At 44.0% G+C, this 19,907-nt stretch overlaps 1 protein-coding gene across 1 annotated transcript in view; it reads left to right on the top strand.

Annotated features, from left to right (window-relative positions):
- FAM83F (family with sequence similarity 83 member F) overlaps window positions 1–19,327 on the top strand; it is a 33,574-nt gene extending 14,247 nt beyond the window's left edge. The window contains exons 2-5 of the mRNA XM_075573737.1: window positions 76–243; window positions 1,394–1,515; window positions 2,666–3,360; window positions 9,070–19,327. Of these exons, the coding sequence (XP_075429852.1) occupies window positions 76–243; window positions 1,394–1,515; window positions 2,666–3,360; window positions 9,070–9,137 (1,053 nt within the window). The 3' untranslated portion in view covers window positions 9,138–19,327. The remainder of the gene's footprint in view (window positions 1–75; window positions 244–1,393; window positions 1,516–2,665; window positions 3,361–9,069) is intronic.
- The last annotated feature ends 580 nt before the right edge of the window (window positions 19,328–19,907 follow it).

Genomic DNA, 19,907 nt, shown 5'->3' with positions numbered 1-19,907 from the left:
TGTTATTTGGCATTGGAAGGAGGCAGCATTGTGAATCAGAAGGGATGTGACATTATGATGGCTTTTGTCTCTCAGGTCATCGCAGTGGTGGTGGACCTCTTCACAGACCGGGAGGTGTTCAAAGATGTGCTGGATGCAGCGTATAGGCGGAGGGTCCCCGTCTACATGATCCTGGACGAGGGGGGAGTGAAGTATTTCCTGGAGATGTGTGAAATGATGCAGCTCGCCAGCTTCATGCTCCAGGTAACGCAGGGGGCAAAGAGCAGAGAGAATAAGTGGTCAATTCTACATACCCCCAAGTGGTTGTTTGGGACGTTTTTGGATGAACATTCCCCCATAGACATCAATGTGGATTGACTGAAGATTTCAGCCCAATTGGCTACTTTTTGCCATATATAGAATATAGACTTTTTAAGAGAGGGGGGGAAGGAGATCTACATGGCTTAGGGCTGTCTTTCACAACCAGGGTGCTATGTCACCCAAGGGTGCCTCAGAGTAACCTTAAGGGTGCCCTGTAGAATAAAACACATTCTGTGTGATTTTAGTGTATCAACCCAAATGCTGCAACGTTTTCTGAATGTATAGCCGATTAAAGATTTTGCATTACATTTAAATTAAATAAGGTAATTATTTTCCGTTTCTGCCCATTTTTATTGGAACTTAAATAGGACAATGGATAAATTGATTGGGTTCCCCTAAGCATTGTATCATCTTCATAAGCGGGTGCAAAAGGTTTGAGACACACTGGCTTAGGGAGAACAAGACGAGCGGGACCTAGACCAGTGGTAGGCAACCTGATATAGCTCAAAAGGGCCGCACATTACCCACATATATGTATGGTACACGGGCAGAAGGGATGTTGCAACCCGTGGGCAGGAGATTTCCCCGCCCCTCCAGTCCGCTTCTTAATGGCAAACAGTGGACCGATGAATACTGCCCCACTCCTCTCCTTACACTGGAAACTTGTGATTAGCACAGGAGAGGAGCGGGGTAGTATTTACCAGCATGACAGCTGAAGAAGCCACGACCCACATCAGCAGCATCTCTGCACTGGGGAGAGAGGGCTGACCATCGTTTGGAAGGGCACTGGTAAAGCACCCTATGGCCACCTGTTGACCACCAATGACCTAGACAAGGTTGGCCAACTCCAGTCCTCAAAGGCCATCAGCAGGTCAGGTTTTAAGGATAACCCTGCTTCAGCACAGGTGGCTCAATCAGTGGCCCAGTCAACGACTGGACTGGAGTTGGCCACCCTTGACCTAAACAGACACACAGGAAGGTCGCAGGAGGAGCAGGTTGAGCAACACAGAACGGTGTAATGTATTGCCAGCTGCATGAAGAACTCTGATCTTACACGGTAAGAAGTCTGACCTATGATGCTCTCTCTGTCTAGAATCTACGTGTCCGATACGTTACAGGGGTGGGATTTTACCTGCCCTCTGGGAAGGTCAGCGGCACCCTGTCCCACAAGTATATCATGGTGGACGGAGACAAGGTGGCTTTCGGTTCCTTCAGGTAATAAGAATACATTTCTTTTGTTGTGGTGTTTCGCAGAATCCTTACACGTTGTCACACAAGCCCACACAGGTCACTTACTCCATCTAATGGCTCTCATAGCGAACGCCTCTTCCAGTTTGGGTCTCATCGACGTACGCACCCTAAATCTGCCCTGTAACTTTACAAAAAAGGCCATATATGTGCAAAGAGCAGGGGGAGCTGGGGGCAATTGTTTCTGAAGTTGAATGTTATATGGAATGTGCTCCTTCTAGCGCTCCTGCAGATATGTCCACTCTCAATGATTTTGTGTCAATCTCAATCATTTGTTTTTTGGACCAAATCTCACTAATTTTGAATGGTGCCTTTAGCACTCAAACCTGTGATGTGCCATTTGTAGACAACTTTTATAACCGTTTTCTGCAGTTACTGTAGCAGAGAAGTCAACATTTTGTCCAGTTTGTGCTCGTGGGACTGTGGTCAAGGTGTTGCTTTCTGTCATTTTTGGTGAGATTTTAAAATCATTTTTAATGTACTAGCATAAATAAATATAAATAGGGATATGATAACTATATACAAATATATTCAGGGACAATACAAGGAGCTTTCAAAAGAACTATTCATCCCACGGGCAGTACAAAGGACTCGGGCCATCCCTTAAGGTTGGAGGAAAGGAGATTTCACCAGCAACAAAGGAAAGGCAGTAAGGGCAGTTAAAATGTGGAATTCATTACCCATGGAGACTGTGATAGCAGATACAATAGATTTGTTCAAAAAAAGGTTGGACATCTTTTTAGATGGGAAAGGTATACAGGTATATACCAAATAAGTATACATGGGAAGGATGTTGATCCAGGGATTAATCCGATTGCCAATTCTTGGAGTCAGGAAGGAATTAATTTTTCCCCTTAATGGGTTTTTTTGTTTGCCTTCCTCTGGATCAATAAGTAAGTATAGATATAGGATAAAGTATCTGTTGTCTAAATTTAGCATAGGTTGAACTTGATGGACCTACGTCTTTTTTCAACCTCATCTACTATGTAACTATGTAACTATGTAACTATGTAAGGGATAACAATTCTCTGGCAGTGTATTGATGTCCCTTGTATGCACCTGCTGACTGCATATTGCTTATCCATGCGATCTCCTCATGGCTTGTCCTGTTATTCAGGTTGACCTGGAGCTCTCTCAGAGTGGACCGTAGTATTATGACACTGCTGAGCGGGCAGAACACGGAGGCATTTGACCATGAGTTCCGTGAGCTCTACGCCCTCTCAGAGGAGGTGAACCTGTACAAAGAGCTGAGCCTCCCCGACTGTCGCCCCAGCCCCAGGGTGGACGCCCGTTTGCGTTCCAACACCGTGGCTCGCAAGCTCATCAACCCCAAGTACGCCCTGGTGGTGGGGAGAAGCCCTGCTCCTGGGGAGTTGTTGCGATATGGATCTCCCAACCCACCGGCAGCGGGGGAGGGAAAGGAGGAGGAGAGCGAGGGGGCCAAGAGGATGGAAAAATACCTTGACGACCTGATGACTCAAAATCAGGAGATCCCAGAGATTGTTAGACTGGAGGACCTTCCAAAGAAGGCCATTATCAACAAGTTGCACACCAAGAACCATGGGGATTCCAAGCCCCAAAGTTCAAAAAGAGAAGCATTGGATGATGCAGAGGAGACACGGTCCACCAAGTCCATAAAAAAGATTGGCAAGAACTTTTTCAGCTTTAGGAAGTCGCCGGCTCAGGACAGGGAGAAAGTAGTGGAAGGGGGCTTTGTGGTGCTGAATAAACCAGGACCCGACCTCGTCAGTAACAACCACCACTCGGGGAGTCATCTGGGCTTCCAAAGTCACCAGGATCTGAGGTCCTCAGGTAAGAGTAGGGGGGAGCTTGGAGGCTGGTACAGATATATGCTGACCTTGTGGGACATTAAAAACCTTGCAAATGATTCAGGAAAACAAATTATGCTTTTGAAGCTTCTAGGTGCAATTCCATTTAGGATCGAAGTGAACTAATGGCAGAGACGTGTTTAATGGGTTCATCTTGCAGTTGATCCTACATGAGACTGCACATTTATCAACTGCTGCCTGAGCATATTATCAGCTTCAGGGGTGTACTGTATGTACTAAGGCCACATTGGAGCAAAATTGAAGCAAAGGGCCTCGTTTTCGTTTTGCATTTTTAGTGGCTGTATGTTTTAAGGTCGTTGCTTCATTTGTGCCCCCTGTGCTTCAGCTTGTGGTTGAAAAAGTGGCAGGAGGAGGAGTTAGGGGTCAACCTAACACAGATGTTGGGGAGATGTATCAAATTTCAAACATCTGTGCGGCACCTATTCTCCCTTCAGTCTGCGGCAAAGGACGCACAAAGTTTACAAGGCCTATTCTTTATTCACCGAAGCGGCCTTTCCGGCACGGACTTCAATGGGTAGTTTTGGTCTAAAAAACGGCTTGATAGGCATTTTCAGCAGATATAGAATTAAAGATGTTTTTTGTTGTTGTTTTTTTTAACTTAAATTTTTTTTAAAATCTACCCAGGATTGAAGCAGAGAGTCTCCGGAGTTGAACCCCATTAATTTCTAAATTTAACATAGGTTGCACTTGATGGACTCATGTCTTTTTTCACCCTCATCTACTATATATATATATATAGCAAATGGAAATATACTGTATGCTAATTTGCATGTCAAGGCATATATATATATATATATATATATATATAAATAAATAAATCAATAAAGAGAGAGTACAGCCCCATAGCGTATTAAGTAATTTAATATAAGGGAAGGGGGTGGACAAGGGAAAAAGGCACACTTACAGTTAAACATTAAAAACAAGCGTTTGTGAATATAAACATCACCACCACGAAGATATGGAACCGCCAACCGACTGCACCCACTGCTCTCCCGGTGCAGCTTTCTCGCCAGGCGGTAGGAAACGTCCCGATGTAACTGGGCAGATACTACTGACACCATAGCTTTAGCCCATGCTAACTGGATGACCAGCTAAGCTGGTTCCCAAGCCAAAAACTTGCCCTGGTATATGCAACAATGTAACACAGTCTCTGCATTCAATAATAAGGGTTTTGCTTATCTTAGTCCTTTTGGAGCAGACGTCCCTGCTTCAGCACGACCTTGTCATTCTTCCTTTCTAGGGGAACAAAGCCCCACGTTGAGTCCAGAGAAACTCCTCTTTATGTCCTCTGTACCAGCTTCTGCAGCTGCGCAGCACTTCTATCTCCCCCCTTCTCTGGGGAAAACAGTCTTCTCTCTCTATCACTTCCAGCATGGCAGCTTCCTGTATCTGTTTTCAAATACTTCCTTGTTCATTCAGACTAGGCTGATTTGCTGCACCTGAGGGTAGCTTATCCAAGGGAAATTAACTCCAGGTATGCTGGAAAGTCCCATAGCTACTAACTCTCTAGTCCATAAGGACAGTGACTCTGTCACTATATATAACACAGTCTCTCTCTCTCTCTCTCTCTCTCTCTCTCTCTCTCTCTCTCTCTCTCTCTCTCTCTCTCTCTCTCTCTCTCTCTCTCGAGCGGTGGAGAAGGGTGGTAAGTACAGGTCAGAGGATGAGGACGGGAGCCGGTGGCGGGGGAGAAGAGGACCATGTGAGTGGAGCAGGGCAGCAGAGGAGGACGGACGTAGTGGAGCTGCGCTGTAGCAGCGGCAGACACCAGAAGTCAGAGAAGTCTTCCGGGTTGGACCACTGGGGCGCGTTCCTCCCCGGCCATCTTGCTGTGCCACTCACATGGTCCTCTTCTCCCACCGCCCCCAGCTGCCGTCCTTCTCTCGCTCCACCGTCCGCTGTCCTATTCCGGCTGACGTCCTACTCCTCTCCCTCTGCTACCGGCTGCCATCCTCCGCCTCTCTCTCCGCCGCCGACTGCAATCCTCCTCCTCCTCTTCCTGCGCTGCCGGCTACCATCCTCCACCTCTCCCTCCGCCGCTTGCCATCCTCGTCCTTTCCCTCGCCGGCTGCCGTCCTCCTCCTCTCCCTCTGCCGCCGGCTGCCATCCTCCTACTCTCCCCCTGCTTCCGGCTGATGTCCTCTTCCTCTCCCTCCTCCGCCGGCGGCTGCCGTCTTCCTCCTCTCCCTGCATCACTGGCTGATGTCCTTTTCCTCCCCTCCGCTGCCGGCTGACGTCCTCCTCCTCTCCCTCCGCCGCCGGCTGACGTCCTCCTCCTCTCCCTCCGCCGCCGGCTGACGTCCTCCTCCTCTCCCTCCGCCGCCGGCTGACGTCCTCCTCCTCTCCCTCCGCCGCCGGCTGACGTCCTCCTCTCCCTCCCCCACCGGCTGCCGTCCTCCTCCTCTGCTGCTCCCGCTCCTGCTATTCTTTGCCCTCTTCTCCAACCGGAGGAAGGGGGGTGATCAAGGAGGACCGAGGGCACGAGAAGTACCCGGCACTGGGTTCCAGCGCCCTGGGCCAGGTCCAAGTAATTTCCGGGTACTTCAAATATTGCCGGGTATGCCGGGTACATCACTAATACATACACATACAAATGGAGCATGGTATATGCCAAAGCAGTAATAATAGTTCCAGCGCTCACTGACTAGTAGAGTAAATCTAAAGAGTAGGTAATTGCCAAATCCAAAAAGGTATTTAATATCAACACAAGTCAAATACACGGAGCGATGTGACCAACACAAAGGCGTCTAAAATACATACTGCAAACAAAGATAGTATACAAAAAACAGGATATAACACAATGGGAGGTGGGGAGGAGGGGAGGAGGGGAGGAGGGGAGGGAAAAAAACATGGGGGGGAGGGGGGCAAAAAATGGGGATAAGCAGGGGGGCAACGTTTCGGGGACAAACCCCTTCCTCAGGCCCGTTCCCTCAGGACCCCAAAGGGGACACAGAGGTACTTCCCTTACCCCAATGCCCCAACACAATGAGACAGCAACCCTAGCAGATTAAGCACATAGCACCTCTAAGTAATCAATCTAAGAATATGATATAGCAAAATAGAGAGAATACAAGCACTTCTCCTCTGAGCAGTCACTGAGCAGTCACTGAGCAGTCACTGAGCAGTCCCTGAGCAGTCCCCTTGCAGCAGGAGAGGAGAAGTGCTTGTAATTATGCTAGATGTCTTATACCATGTGGTCTGATTTAACACTGGTTATATTCTCTCTATTTTGCTATATCCTCCTCCCCACCTCCCCGCCTCCCCCCCCATGGTTTTTTTCCCTCCCCTCCTCCCCTCCTCCCCACCTCCCATTGTGTTATATCCTGTTTTTCGTATACTATGTTTGTTTGCAGTATGTATTTTAGACGCCTTTGTGTTGGTCACATCGCTCCGTGTATTTGACTTGTGTTGATATTAAATACCTTTTTGGATTTGGCAATTACCTACTCTTTAGATTTACTCTACTAGTCAGTGAGTGCTGGAACTATTATTACTGCTTTGTAATTATTTAGGAGGAATTGGGCCTTCTTTTTGTTCCTTTAATTTGCACCCTGCAACCTGCGTTAGATTATCTCATTTTCTGAGTGGTCTATCACTTGTTTTTCTATGGTATATGCCAACTTCTCTAATGTATTCACTGTAACGTTATCCGTTTTGGACTAATCTCTGTGACTCTTGCTCTGCCGGTGTCCTCGACTTCTCTCAGAGGGTCATCAAGCCCACCCGATCCGGAGTTAATTCCCGTTGCCTTGATGGGTGGAGGGAGGGGGGTGTAAGGCCTCGGCCATGTTTAGCGCTTGGTTGCTGAAGCGTGCTGACGCGCGCTCCCGCTCAGCACTGAGCCCCTACAGCCGCAATTAGAGCGGCTTTAGTAGGGGCTCGCAAGCGCGCGGAAGCGCAGGTCTTAGGGGAATTTAAAATTCCCCCGCTTGCCGGCGCGACAGGCCGGTCACGTGAGCGGTTCGCCCAATGAGGGCGAACCAGCTCCGTGACGTCACTGGCCCGCCCCCTGACGGCCCGCTGACAGCGCGTGCGGTAAGCAACCGCAAGGCCAGGGAAAGCACCCGCTTTCCCTGCGCCTCAGCGCGCCAGCAGGGAGCATGGCCGAGGCCTAACGCTTGATGCTTCTGTAAAGTGAAAAACCAGGGGAGCGAAAATACCTAGGAGAAAATATACAAAACTATCATAGTGCAGTTAACGTTTAACAAAACACAATAATGGTTGAACTCTCAATTTAGCAAATGAGACACGCTCATGCCTTTTTGCACGGCACATTATTTTGAATATTTGTCACTTTATATGTTCACATTCACTGTTTAAGAGTGTTAGAGCGCCATCTAGTGTTATTTCTGTATAGCTTGATGCTTCTGTCCCTGAAACCTGTCCATGAACACACACGTTTATTAAAAGAATACACAGCCTGACACCAGCACATCGTGTCCCTCTGGTGGCAAAAGACGAGAATGCACTAACAGAACCTTTCCTACAGCTCCAACAGGGAATGTTCCTCTTCACTGAACGTCAAACAATAGTGCCCCCTAGTGAGCAATATTATATTCTTAATAACATAATACGTACTCATTTTTAAACCTGCAGTACCGCTGCTTTTTCATTTACAAACCCACTTCCTTTTTCGTTCGTTTTTTAGGGCAGAAATATTGTAGGAAGCTTTCCAAAAGCAGCACAGAGGAACAATGTTTAACCCCTAGGTGGCCATATTGTGGGTTTCTGTCCACACTGAGGTTCTGGGTTTTGATTATATGTTTAAAATCAGGCTCTATAAACTCTGCACCTGTATGTGTATATATATATTTTTACAGTGCTATGCCAGCTTTGCAGCTGAGGAGCGTTAAACAATGATGATGATATTTAAAAATATATATATATATACATATATATATATTTTAAAGGTATCACCTAATACTGAAGTACTTATTTGTTCTGCAATATCTATCTATCTATGTATATATCAGAATAAATGAGTACTTCAGTATTAGGTGAAACCTTTTTTATTTGGACTAACCATTTATGCCATAGGACAAGCTTTTGAGAGTTCTCCTCGCTTCCTCGGGTCAGTGATACTGATTAACAATGGAATCTATGGCTAACACAGGGGTTGGGAGAGCAGGAGGAAAAACAACAGATATGTACTGTAGATAAGGTAGGGTGAGAAAGTGTTTGAAGACATTGGAAGGGTGATAAAACGGTGACAAGGAACAGCATGGAGTGGCAAGGGGATGCTGTGGGGGGGGGGAGGTGTGGATAAGAACATTGGCAGAGAGGCAGGCAGGATAATTACAAACAATTGTGATAGGGTGTGAGAAACCCCATATCCAAATTAAGTCCTCTTGTTTTGGTGTCAAAGAGTCTTATCATTCTGAGCTCAAATGTTTTCCGTTCTTGAGTGCGTTTAAACATTCCATTGATGATTTTGATTTTTAAATTATTTATGGAATGATCTGGTAGTGAGAAATTACATAAATTGTTAGCCCAGATAAAAAAGGCACACACTGTAATACTGAAGAACTCATTTACTCTGCACTATCGCAAATGGACTAACAGATATTTCCGTTTCATATCTCTCCCCCTCTCTCTCCCCCTCTCTCTCCCCCTCTCTCTCCCCCTCTCTCTCTCCCCCTCTCTCTCTCCCCCTCTCTCCTCCTCTCTCCAGGTAACATCAGCCCAACATCCACTAAAAGTTTGAAGATAAAGCAGCCAGATAAGTGTGCCATATCCTAAAGAAGAGGAGCGGAGAGGAAAAACTTGAACTTTGTACAGATTATATTTATTGAAACCCAGGAACAACCCCCCCCCCCCCCCCCCCAATAAAAAGCGGCCATTTTGTGTCAGGGAATAAAACCATTCTTTGACAAAGTCCTAGCTACAGGACGAAACACGTCAGAGTATTCTTGTGGCATTTTGTAATGTCTAGTGCACATTAAAGCCTGTTTTTATTCATCTTTGGATTGCGCATTTCTTTACCCCATGGACGGCTGTGACTCGCCATACTTACCTTTCTGTGATTGACGTCCTGAGGCTGGAGCACGCTGACACTGCACCTGGATCAAGTCTTGGATAACCACGGCAAGTGGTGGACGGCAGCGACGAGTCAAGTCTGTGAGTACCGCGCCCCTCGGGGCTTATGGGCTGTGCCTAAAACACCGGGAATAGTGAGGGTAGTGGCGGAGCTCCATTTTTGGAGGTCTGCGCCTAGGAGCCCCGCTCCCTACCACATATTGTCCCCCTTCCCGGGGTATCCTGCCATGTTTGCACACCGTGAGCCCCATGCCCTTTGTACATGCTTATGACTACAGTGGATTTGGTCCTGCGGCAGAACGGATATATTTATTTCTAATTGTTGCAGTGCTACTGCTTGTCATGTTGTAGCACCGGTTTTTGGATACTTTCTCCACTCACATAGGGAATAAAAACAAACTTTGAAGCCGGGACTTACCTATCTTACCTATCTATTCCAGTTCGGAAAAGCTGCTTGCCAAAATGACAGAGCAATGGCATATTTAAAGAGTGTATTTTGCCTTGGGAAAAAAAGGACATTTTAAGGCGAACCTGAAGAAGGCCCCGACTTTCCTGGCGAATGTCTGATGCATAGTGAGTTGCCAGCGCCTGGGGGCGAATATTTGTGAACTCTGACGACATTTTCACGAACTGCGAAGGACCGTAATGTTAGGCAGGTTATTATATTGTAGGCTGAATGTGATAAAAAAGGGCCGACTTTGTTACCAGAAGTCCGTTATACCGAAGCAGCAATGGGCTACAGCAGAGGTTCCCAGCCTGTGTTTCACTGTCCCGTGAACCTCCGATGAATAAACCTTATCCCCTCCTCCTCAGACTGTCGCTAACACTGTGTGACCGATCCCAGGCAGTATAGTGTCCTGAGCGCGTGGGGGGAACACGCTTAATAATCCCCCAAACTGCCCCTCAGTGTGTGCAGGCAGCATGAGGGGTATAGCTGTCACTCACTGCGGGAGCTTCCAAAGTCACGTCCCACAATGCCCTGCTGCTGTAGGTGCAAAGCATTGTGAGGAGCGACAGTGGAAGCTCCTGCTGTAATTTACAGCTATAACCCGCACCCAGGGACCCACCATTACATGTATTGTTTTGGCGAACCCCTTGGACATGCCTCCCGAACCACCTGTTGGGAATCACTGCCTTACAGGCTCGTTATTATTGAACCGGACTGTCCTGTATTTGGACACTCTGTCCAGTGACAAATGAGAGGTAATACTGGGTGTGTATATGTACACCGTTATTACCTCTCTGGGCCTGTATGTGTATACCGGTATTACCTCTCTGGGCGTGTATGTGTATACCGGTATCACCTCTCTGGGCCTGTATGTGTATACCGGTATTACCTCTCTGGGCGTGTGTGTGTATACCGGTATTACCTCTCTGGGCGTGTATGTGTATACCGGTATTACCTCTCTGGGCGTGTATGTGTATACCGGTATTACCTCTCTGGGTGTGTATGTGTATACCGGTATTACCTCTCTGGGTGTGTATGTGTATACCGGTATTACCTCTCTGGGTGTGTATGTGTATAGCGGTATTACCTCTCTGGGTGTGTATGTGTATACTTTTATTACCTCTGGGTGTGTATGTGTATACCGGTATTACCTCTCTGGGCGTGTGTGTGTATACTGGTACTATTTCTCTCGGCATGTATGTGTATACCGGTATTACCTCTCTGGGCGTGTATGTGTATACTGGTATTACCTCTCTGAGCGTGTATGTGTATACCGGTATTACCTCTCTGGGCGTGTATGTGTATACTGGTATTACCTCTCTGGGCGTGTATGTGTATACCGGTATTACCTCTCTGGGCGTGTATGTGTATACTGGTATTACCTCTCTGAGCGTGTATGTGTATACCGGTATTACCTCTCTGGGTGTGTATGTGTATACCGGTATTACCTCTCTGGGCGTGTATGTGTATACCGGTATTACCTCTCTGGGTGTGTATGTGTATACCGTTATTACCTCTCTGGGTGTGTATGTGTATAGCGGTATTACCTCTCTGGGCATGTATATGTACACCGTTATTACCTCTCTGGGTGTGTATGTGTATACCGGTATTACCTCTCTGGGCGTGTATGTGTATACCTGTATTACCTCTCTGGGTGTGTATGTGTATACCGGTATTACCTCTCTGGACACGTATGTGTATACCGGTATTACCTCTCTGGGCGTGTATGTGTATACCGGTATTACCTCTCTGGGCGTGTATGTGTATACCGGTATTACCTCTCTGGGCGTGTATGTGTATACCGTTATTATCTCTCTGGGCGTGTATGTGTATACCGGTATTATCTCTCTGGGCGTGTATGTGTATACCGGTATTACCTCTCTGGGTGTGTATGTGTATACCGGTATTATATCTCTGGGCGTGTATGTGTATACCGGTATTACCTCTCTGGGCGTGTATGTGTATACCGTTATTATCTCTCTGGGCGTGTATGTGTATACCGGTATTACCTCTCTGGGTGTGTATGTGTATACTGGTATTACCTCTCTGGGCGTGTATGTGTATACCGGTATTACCTCTCTGGGCATGTATGTGTATACCGGTATTACCTCTCTGGGCGTGTATGTGTATACCTGTATTACCTCTCTGGGCGCGTATGTGTATACCGGTATTACCTCTCTGGGCGTGTATGTGTATACCGGTATTACCTCTCTGGGCGTGTATGTGTATACCGGTATTACCTCTCTGGGTGTGTATGTGTATACCGGTAATTCTTCTCTGAGAGTGTATGTGTATACCGGTATTACCTCTCTGGACGTGTATACCGGTATTACCTCTCTGGGCGTGTATACCGGTATTACCTCTCTGGGCGTGTATGTGTATACCGGTATTACCTCTCTGGGCGTGTATGTGTATACCGGTATTACCTCTCTGGGCGTGTATCTGTATACGGGTATTACCTCTCTGGGCGTGTATGTGTATACCGGTATTACTTCTCTGAGCGTGTATGTGTATACCGGTATTACCTCTCTGGACGTGTATGTGTATACCGGTATTACCTCTCTGGACGTGTATACCGGTATTACCTCTCTGGGCGTATATGTGTATACCGGTATCACCTCTCTGGGCGTATATGTGTATACCGGTGAGAAAAACGTAAATAAGAAACACAGTCTGAGGTTATTTTGAAAACAGAATAACACGTGAATTTATTCAAGTCAAGTGCACAACGGAGACAGCTTCAAAACAAAAGCTCTCTAAACAATAAACATGGTATGCCATATATTTATACCCTAAATCCTAAAGCTCCACCCCTTTATGGGGGGGCTTGCGCGTCACTAAACATTACCTCATTTGGTAATACATAACAATACTAAAGCTGATGTAATTTTGTAATACATAATAATATTGTATAACTGCCTGTCAGCTAGAAACCATTCTGGGGTTAAATGGGATGTGCCTATCCTACCACCTGGCATTTGTGTGAGAACTAGTTTCACTGCGAGAATCTAAGTTTATCTCATGGGTTCTCATAACTTTTAGCCTGTTTACTCTTTTAATTTGAAGCTGATTGGATGAGGAAGAGTCAATAAATTTAGCTAGGAGCGAAAAAATTCCATTCTCTGCTTCACACATTTGTTTATACAGAAATGAAACACAGAAATTAGACTCACAAAGACAAGACAAGATGGCGGATTGAAATATTCACACAAAATGGCTTCATCCTAAATACTGTTATGTTGTTAAGCCAGACCCCCTAATGTCTCAACTTTGTCAGTCCCTCCTCTGATTCTTTAAAACAGTGTTTTTGAGAATTATTGGTATGATTTTAGTCCAGAAACACGTTGGGAGGCACAAGGGTGCTCCATCATTTCATAATGCTGCTTGAGGGTATAGGACAGTGCACGAGGGTGCCTGCCAAATGTAGTCATAGTCTCGTAGTATGGCGTTATAGCCAAATTATTTTCCAGAGTTAGAACATTGTACTTGGCATCTTCTTTCTTCAAGGGACTGCTGTAGATTGGTTCTGCAAACAATGGCATTATGTCTGCAGATGGGGTTGCATATTTGTGGATCATGCCTTTGACAAACGTAACACAAACATAGATGACAACGAGTATCACAATCACACACATTACTGCATTCAAAAATTTCGCTCCTAGTGATCCTACCAATCCAGTCAGCCCCAAAGGGTCCCAGTCTGTGTCACCTTCCTTCCTAAGTCTTTTCTTGAATTACTTCTATCTTGTCTAACTCATGCTGTACCTTGCCACTCTGATCTTGGATGAAAACACAACATTGTTCTTTAATTAGGGCACATACACCTCCTTTTGATGCTAAAATGTAATCTAAAGCCATTCTGTTTTGTACGGCCATAAGCCTGATCTGAACCTGTTCTTGGTTTAATGATGAAATTAAAAACTGCAAAATTAAGGCCACATCCTTCCTGTAAATTGTTATCTGACTAAACATACATTTTTACACAGGTTTCATTGTTTGGTGGAGAACTTGACCCATAAATTGATTCTTGTTCCTAGTGTGTGATACACCCTTTAAAGAGGTTCCCTTAAAAAATGGGAAAATACAGAAATTATACACATAATACTAAAAACCTTATTTTATGCAAGCAACCTTTCTTTGGGTATGCAGTTGCTAGATAAAGGATATGGCATCTATCTCTATCATCATATATTTTCAGAAACATCACAACATTCTATTACTGAGAATTGAGGGGGTTTGGTATCTGTGGAAGCGAAATGCATGATCCTCACCCCTGCACGCATTATATACATCATTCACTCAGAATATCAGAACAGACAATGTCTGCGATGGTCAACATGGCTGACTTATGATCCTTTCCTTGTGGCTGTCACACCCCCTGGGTGACCCCCTCCTCTCGGTGGAGGTGCAACACACTTCTGGATCAAAGTTTTGCTGCATATGACACATACATAGAGAGTGATGAGTACTGCCAAAACACATACAAGAGCTTTCACAAGCCACGCTTCCAGGAAACCAATCCTCCCATCAAGGCTCAATTGTACATACACCTTAAATTTCTAACTTAAACACACTCTAAAGAATAAAAAATATTGAGTCTCTGAAAAATAAAATGTTCTGATAGAAATCAGGAATATTGAGTCTCTGAAAAAATAGAATGTTTTGAGTCTTTGAAAAAATGAAATGTTCCTGATAAGATCAGGCCTCTGCCTGGTATCTTATTTTCCTCGTTGGTTAACGGTCAAAGTTTATGTCTCGTCAAAACGTTAACTTGATGCGGCTGTGCTTTAGGTGACTTTGGTCTTTGGTGGAGCTGGAATGAGCTTTACTGTACTTTGGGTCCAGGGAAAGAACTCTGCCACTTTAATTGCTGTATTGGTGGTTAGTATGGGCCCTTTCATCTGGGATGAGGAGCATGCTTGTTTAGGAACTACTTGACCTTTAACCTTTGACCTTTAACTCCGTCTCGTGTATCATACCTTATGCCTAGAGAGACTCAAAAAATGTATTAGTGGTATACAATACTTATTAATTGTTTTATTACCAATAGATGGTCCTTAATTTGTTCCTTTGAACTACTGATAGTCATAAGTCATCCCATAAGTGTCTCATAGGGAGATAATTTATACCTAAGAACAAATTTGTGTATCAATGTGTTTACTACTGTCTTAACATCTGCATATAGACAGAGGTATCTCCTATTAATGCTCCTCATATTTAAAACTAAGCAGCTAATGTGGACTTGACTGTACTACAATCTAAGTTCCTAAGGCTTTGGGCCTCAGCCATTGTCAAATCAATTGCTTCCATAATCAACTCTATCCTGTCTGCAGGTCATATCCCTAAGACCTGGAAAACTACCAGAGCTGTCCCAATCTTCAAAAGTGGGGACAAAAACACTGTCTCAAACTACAGACCAATCTCTCTTCTCCCCATACACACTTGCTCTCATTCATGCCTCACTGTCATCTCCGATGCAAATGGTATCAACCTTTTCATAAAATACTAACTAACCTTAAAACTTGCCCCACAAATTAAACATCCCAATAGCCTGCACTCATGGCTATTATTTCACACACAGTCACTCCTACCATACCCATTGTGGCCAAGCACTGCCATCTACAGCACTTATTCCCTCACCTGCTATCTCTGTAAATTCCCCTCAAACCTTAGATTGTAAGCTCTTAAGGGCATGGATTTCCTTTCCTATTGTCTGATTTTGCTGCACTTATTATTTTATTATAATTCCCTCTACTGTATTCTTTGTGAAGTGCTGAGTACATTTTTGACGCTGTACATAAATTCATACACTACAATACACTACTATCCAATGTCATGGACAAAAATGTGTTCACTCCCAATTAAACAATTACTATACTAAGACAAATGCCCCTAGCCAATTCCAGCCAGGCCTCCACCCCAAACACTCCATTGTAACTATTCTGCTAAAAATATGAAATGCCTTGCATATAATATATACCCTGCTCACTTATGTAACTGTATTTGCAACTAGGTATCACCTGTCCTTTAACTCTATACCTAGAACATATCCAAAAACGAGAGGTGACTCCCAATGCACCACTTCCTGGCAAAACATTCTACAAATATTTTAACAATAACTACTGCTTATAATAAAATAGGACACCTATGGAAAAAATAAATGGTTAAAAGTTATAAAATATATCACATATTCATATAATAGTCAAATGCTTTTGTATAGGACTTCACACTAAATTTCTTGTAATATAATCTCTTTGCACAGTGCCGTACACACTGACAGCGTTATTTTTTAAAGACACTCAGAGAAAAATTTCAGAGCTTGTTTATCTTGGGCAGTTTGCCAGCCCGGGCGTTTCGCCAAAAAAAGACCTTGAGTGCAAAGCAGATAACAAAACAGTTTCTCCGTCTTCTAAATATTAATTACTGGATTGAAACTTCAGCTCAAAGTTAAAAATGGAGCTCTCTCCACAGCAATAAAACCAAAAAAATGTATGGCCTCTCAAAAATAAAAATATGGCCTCTCAAAAATAAAAAATATGACCTTTCAAAAATAAAAATATGGCCTCTCAAAAATAAAAAATGGGACAATGAACTAAACTGAGGTTAGATCAACTTATGAACACACCCTATATAATTTAAACAATATGTGCAAGCTTAAAATCTCTCCAACATATCCTAATCTTATAGAAATGCAATTGACATGTTTTTACTGGTTTACACACAATACAGAAACCACAATACAGACACACAAAGAAAATAGACACAAACTTCTCTCCTACACAGCGAATCAGCTTCTCATATAAATAACCTGCTTTTATTCTCTTTCTAGTTGCCATTAGAACAGAAGGAAAAAGAATATTTTCTGGTTCAAAAGACCTATTCGTGTGGCCAGTACGAACAAACCTTTTAAATTCCATTCTTTTTCTTCTACTCTCTCTCTTAGGGCTGCTCTGCAATTACTGGCAACATGTCCTACCTTTTTACACTTATAACACTTTCTGTCCCTTCCAAACACTTTCTTTTTCACTTGTTATTATATTAACTTCTGTCCTGGCAATGGTAAAAATTAATGCAGCGGGACCCTTCTGTCCCTCAACATAATTCTTTTGACCCATATTAACGTAAGGTATGTTTCCCTGTGGGATTCAAAAACACACGAGATGACGCTCCCTGAGCTTATCAATCCCACAGAAAAAGACCCCTCTTTCATTTAAACATCTGCGCAATTAGTTGATAATAGTACAAACAGTGCCATTCACTGGCCAACAAAATATATTTATATTGTCTCTTTTCGTTCTCTGTATTCATTCTTTATTATCTTTGTCTGCAGACACACAATCCTTTGAGAATTTTTGGTTTCCCATTATTCCCCTGTTACAGAAATCAAATTTAATTGACCTGTACAATACTTCTTCGGTTACAGAAATCAAATTTAATTGACCTGTACAATTTAGCGTTACAATAATCAACGTAAGCTGATTACGTACAACTCTTTTGGCATGTTATTGTTCTGAATAGTGTAAATATGCAAATAAGGACCTGTCACAAGACTGTTCCCCAATCACATTTTCTCACCATAACTATACCAAAGAAAAACTTGAATCACTTCAGCGGGTCCAACCCAGTCCTGATAAACCTTATATTTTTATAACATGGATACAGATAAGACTTTCTAACCAGATCTCCATGAATAACTCACTTGGTATGTAAATGACAAAACAGAGCAAATGTACAATCAGGGACCCGTCCTGCTCAGACAACAAAAATATTTATCACAACCCAGGACGGTCTGAAAACAATCCCTTTAAGCACACAAACACTCACCCTCATCACCAAAACACCAAAACTTTTAACGGGACTCTTACCTTAGCCCCTAACAACTCTTAACAACTCTTACACTTTAAAATGAATACAGGAACAGAGAATAATAAATTCACGTGAAACTGCTAGGGATTCTTACTCGTCACATCAGATAAGACACCGTTCAAAAATCAGCTCCACGCATCACTCAAAACAATTTAATCAGGCTGTTTGTCTAAAAAATGCAGGTAGCCTTACCTTGATTCATATGAGCGCTCAGGTTTGAGTGATGGAGGAGTGATTCATCCGGGTGCTCGATTCCGATGAAATTGAGTCCCTATTTCGGAATGCGCCATCTGAGAAAAACGTAAATAAGAAACACAGTCTGAGGTTATTTTGAAAACAGAATAACACGTGAATTTATTCAAGTCAAGTGCACAACGGAGACAGCTTCAAAACAAAAGCTCTCTAAACAATAAACATGGTATGCCATATATTTATACCCTAAATCCTAAAGCTCCACCCCTTTATGGGGGGGCTTGCACGTCACTAAACATTACCTCATTTTGTAATACATAACAATACTAAAGCTGATGTCATTTTGTAATACATAATAATATTGTATAACTGCCTGTCAGCTAGAAACCATTCTGGGGTTAAATGGGATGTGCCTATCCTACCACCTGGCATTTGTGTGAGAACTAGTTTCACTGCGAGAATCTAAGTTTATCTCACGGGTTCTCATAACTTTTAGCCTGTTTACTCTTTTAATTTGAAGCTGATTGGATGAGGAAGAGTCAATAAATTTAGCTAGGAGCGAAAAAATTCCATTCTCTGCTTCACACATTTGTTTATACAGAAATGAAACACAGAAATTAGACTCACAAAGACAAGACAAGATGGCGGATTGAAATATTCACACAAAATGGCTTCACCCTAAATGCTGTTATGTTGTTATGCCAGACCCCGTAATGTCTCAACTTTGTCACCGGTATTACCTCTCTGGGCGTATATGTGTATACCGGTATTACCTCTCTGGGCGTATATATGTGTATACCGGAATGACCTCTCTGGACATAGTGACCTGACCAGCTTTGAGGGCCACAGGATTTCCCCGTGCAGAGAGAGAACAGGGCTGTTGCTAGGGGCAGTGTAGAAGAAGCATTGAAGCGCATTTAATCACTATATATCTATGTTGCTAGGGGCAGGGCAGCTTCCTCCATTCTGATTGGCTGCTGAGTACAGAAGCCAATCAGGAGGAGGTGTCAGGAGCCATGGGGTGGAACCAAGGAGAGGAGGAAACAGCATGGAGAGGTGAGAGGTGTGTGTTGAGCGTGTCGCACCTTTCACTATTGTGTCCAGTATTTTTGGAGAAGCCACCTGCCAACCTTAATTGATAGCAATACCCCCCATGCTGCCTGCACACACTGAGGGGCAGTTTGGGGGATTATTAAGCGGTTCCCCCCACACGCTCTGGACACTATACTGCCTGGGATCGGTCACACAGTGTGATAGCGATAGTCTGATGAGGAGGAAATAAAGTTTATTCATTAGGGGCTCACAGAACAAATATTATCCAGCAGGGGAGCACAGTGTACCCTGTGCTAAAAGATGGGTTACACACCAATAAAACGACCAAACCTCAGCGTACCGCAGACAATATTTTTTTAATCAAGTTTTAGCAAATCATTGCTTTTCTGTGTATTTGCATGACGGGTTGTAATATAATAATGTTAAGTGATACAGAGTACCACTCATTTTTCATTTTTATTCTTATTAAATATTTCTTTTTGTTGTTGTTGCACAAATACGTAAAAAATTGGGCATAAAAGAAGAGTAGGGATCTTATTTTGAAAATCTCTGCAGCCACGAATAGAACAAGATGGCGGATAAAAACAGATGAAGCTTTATTTCCAATTTGATGATGTCACTGCCCTCACTTGGGAGGGACAGCCAATGAGTGGCGAGCAGGGCACAAGAAGAGGATTCTGGGAGAGGAAATAGCAGCCACAGAGGTCTGCCCATTTCCGTCATCATAACAGAAGCGTTTACCATGTCGGATCTGCGTTTTTTACCCTCGCATCCTGCGCTGAAACCCATGACCACTGCTTTATTCCACGCACTTCAACCAGCGCAACTCTACAGAGAGTCCAGTTAATCACAGTGAATGTTCGTTATCACCTCTGACTATGATTAAAATACCCAACACGCAGCGCTTATTAACG

The sequence above is a fragment of the Ascaphus truei genome, chromosome 17 (assembly GCF_040206685.1).
Source record: "Ascaphus truei isolate aAscTru1 chromosome 17, aAscTru1.hap1, whole genome shotgun sequence".
Taxonomy (NCBI): domain Eukaryota; kingdom Metazoa; phylum Chordata; class Amphibia; order Anura; family Ascaphidae; genus Ascaphus; species Ascaphus truei.
The sequence above is the reverse complement of the archived record's forward strand: the minus strand, read 5'-3'. Positions and strand labels throughout refer to the sequence as shown.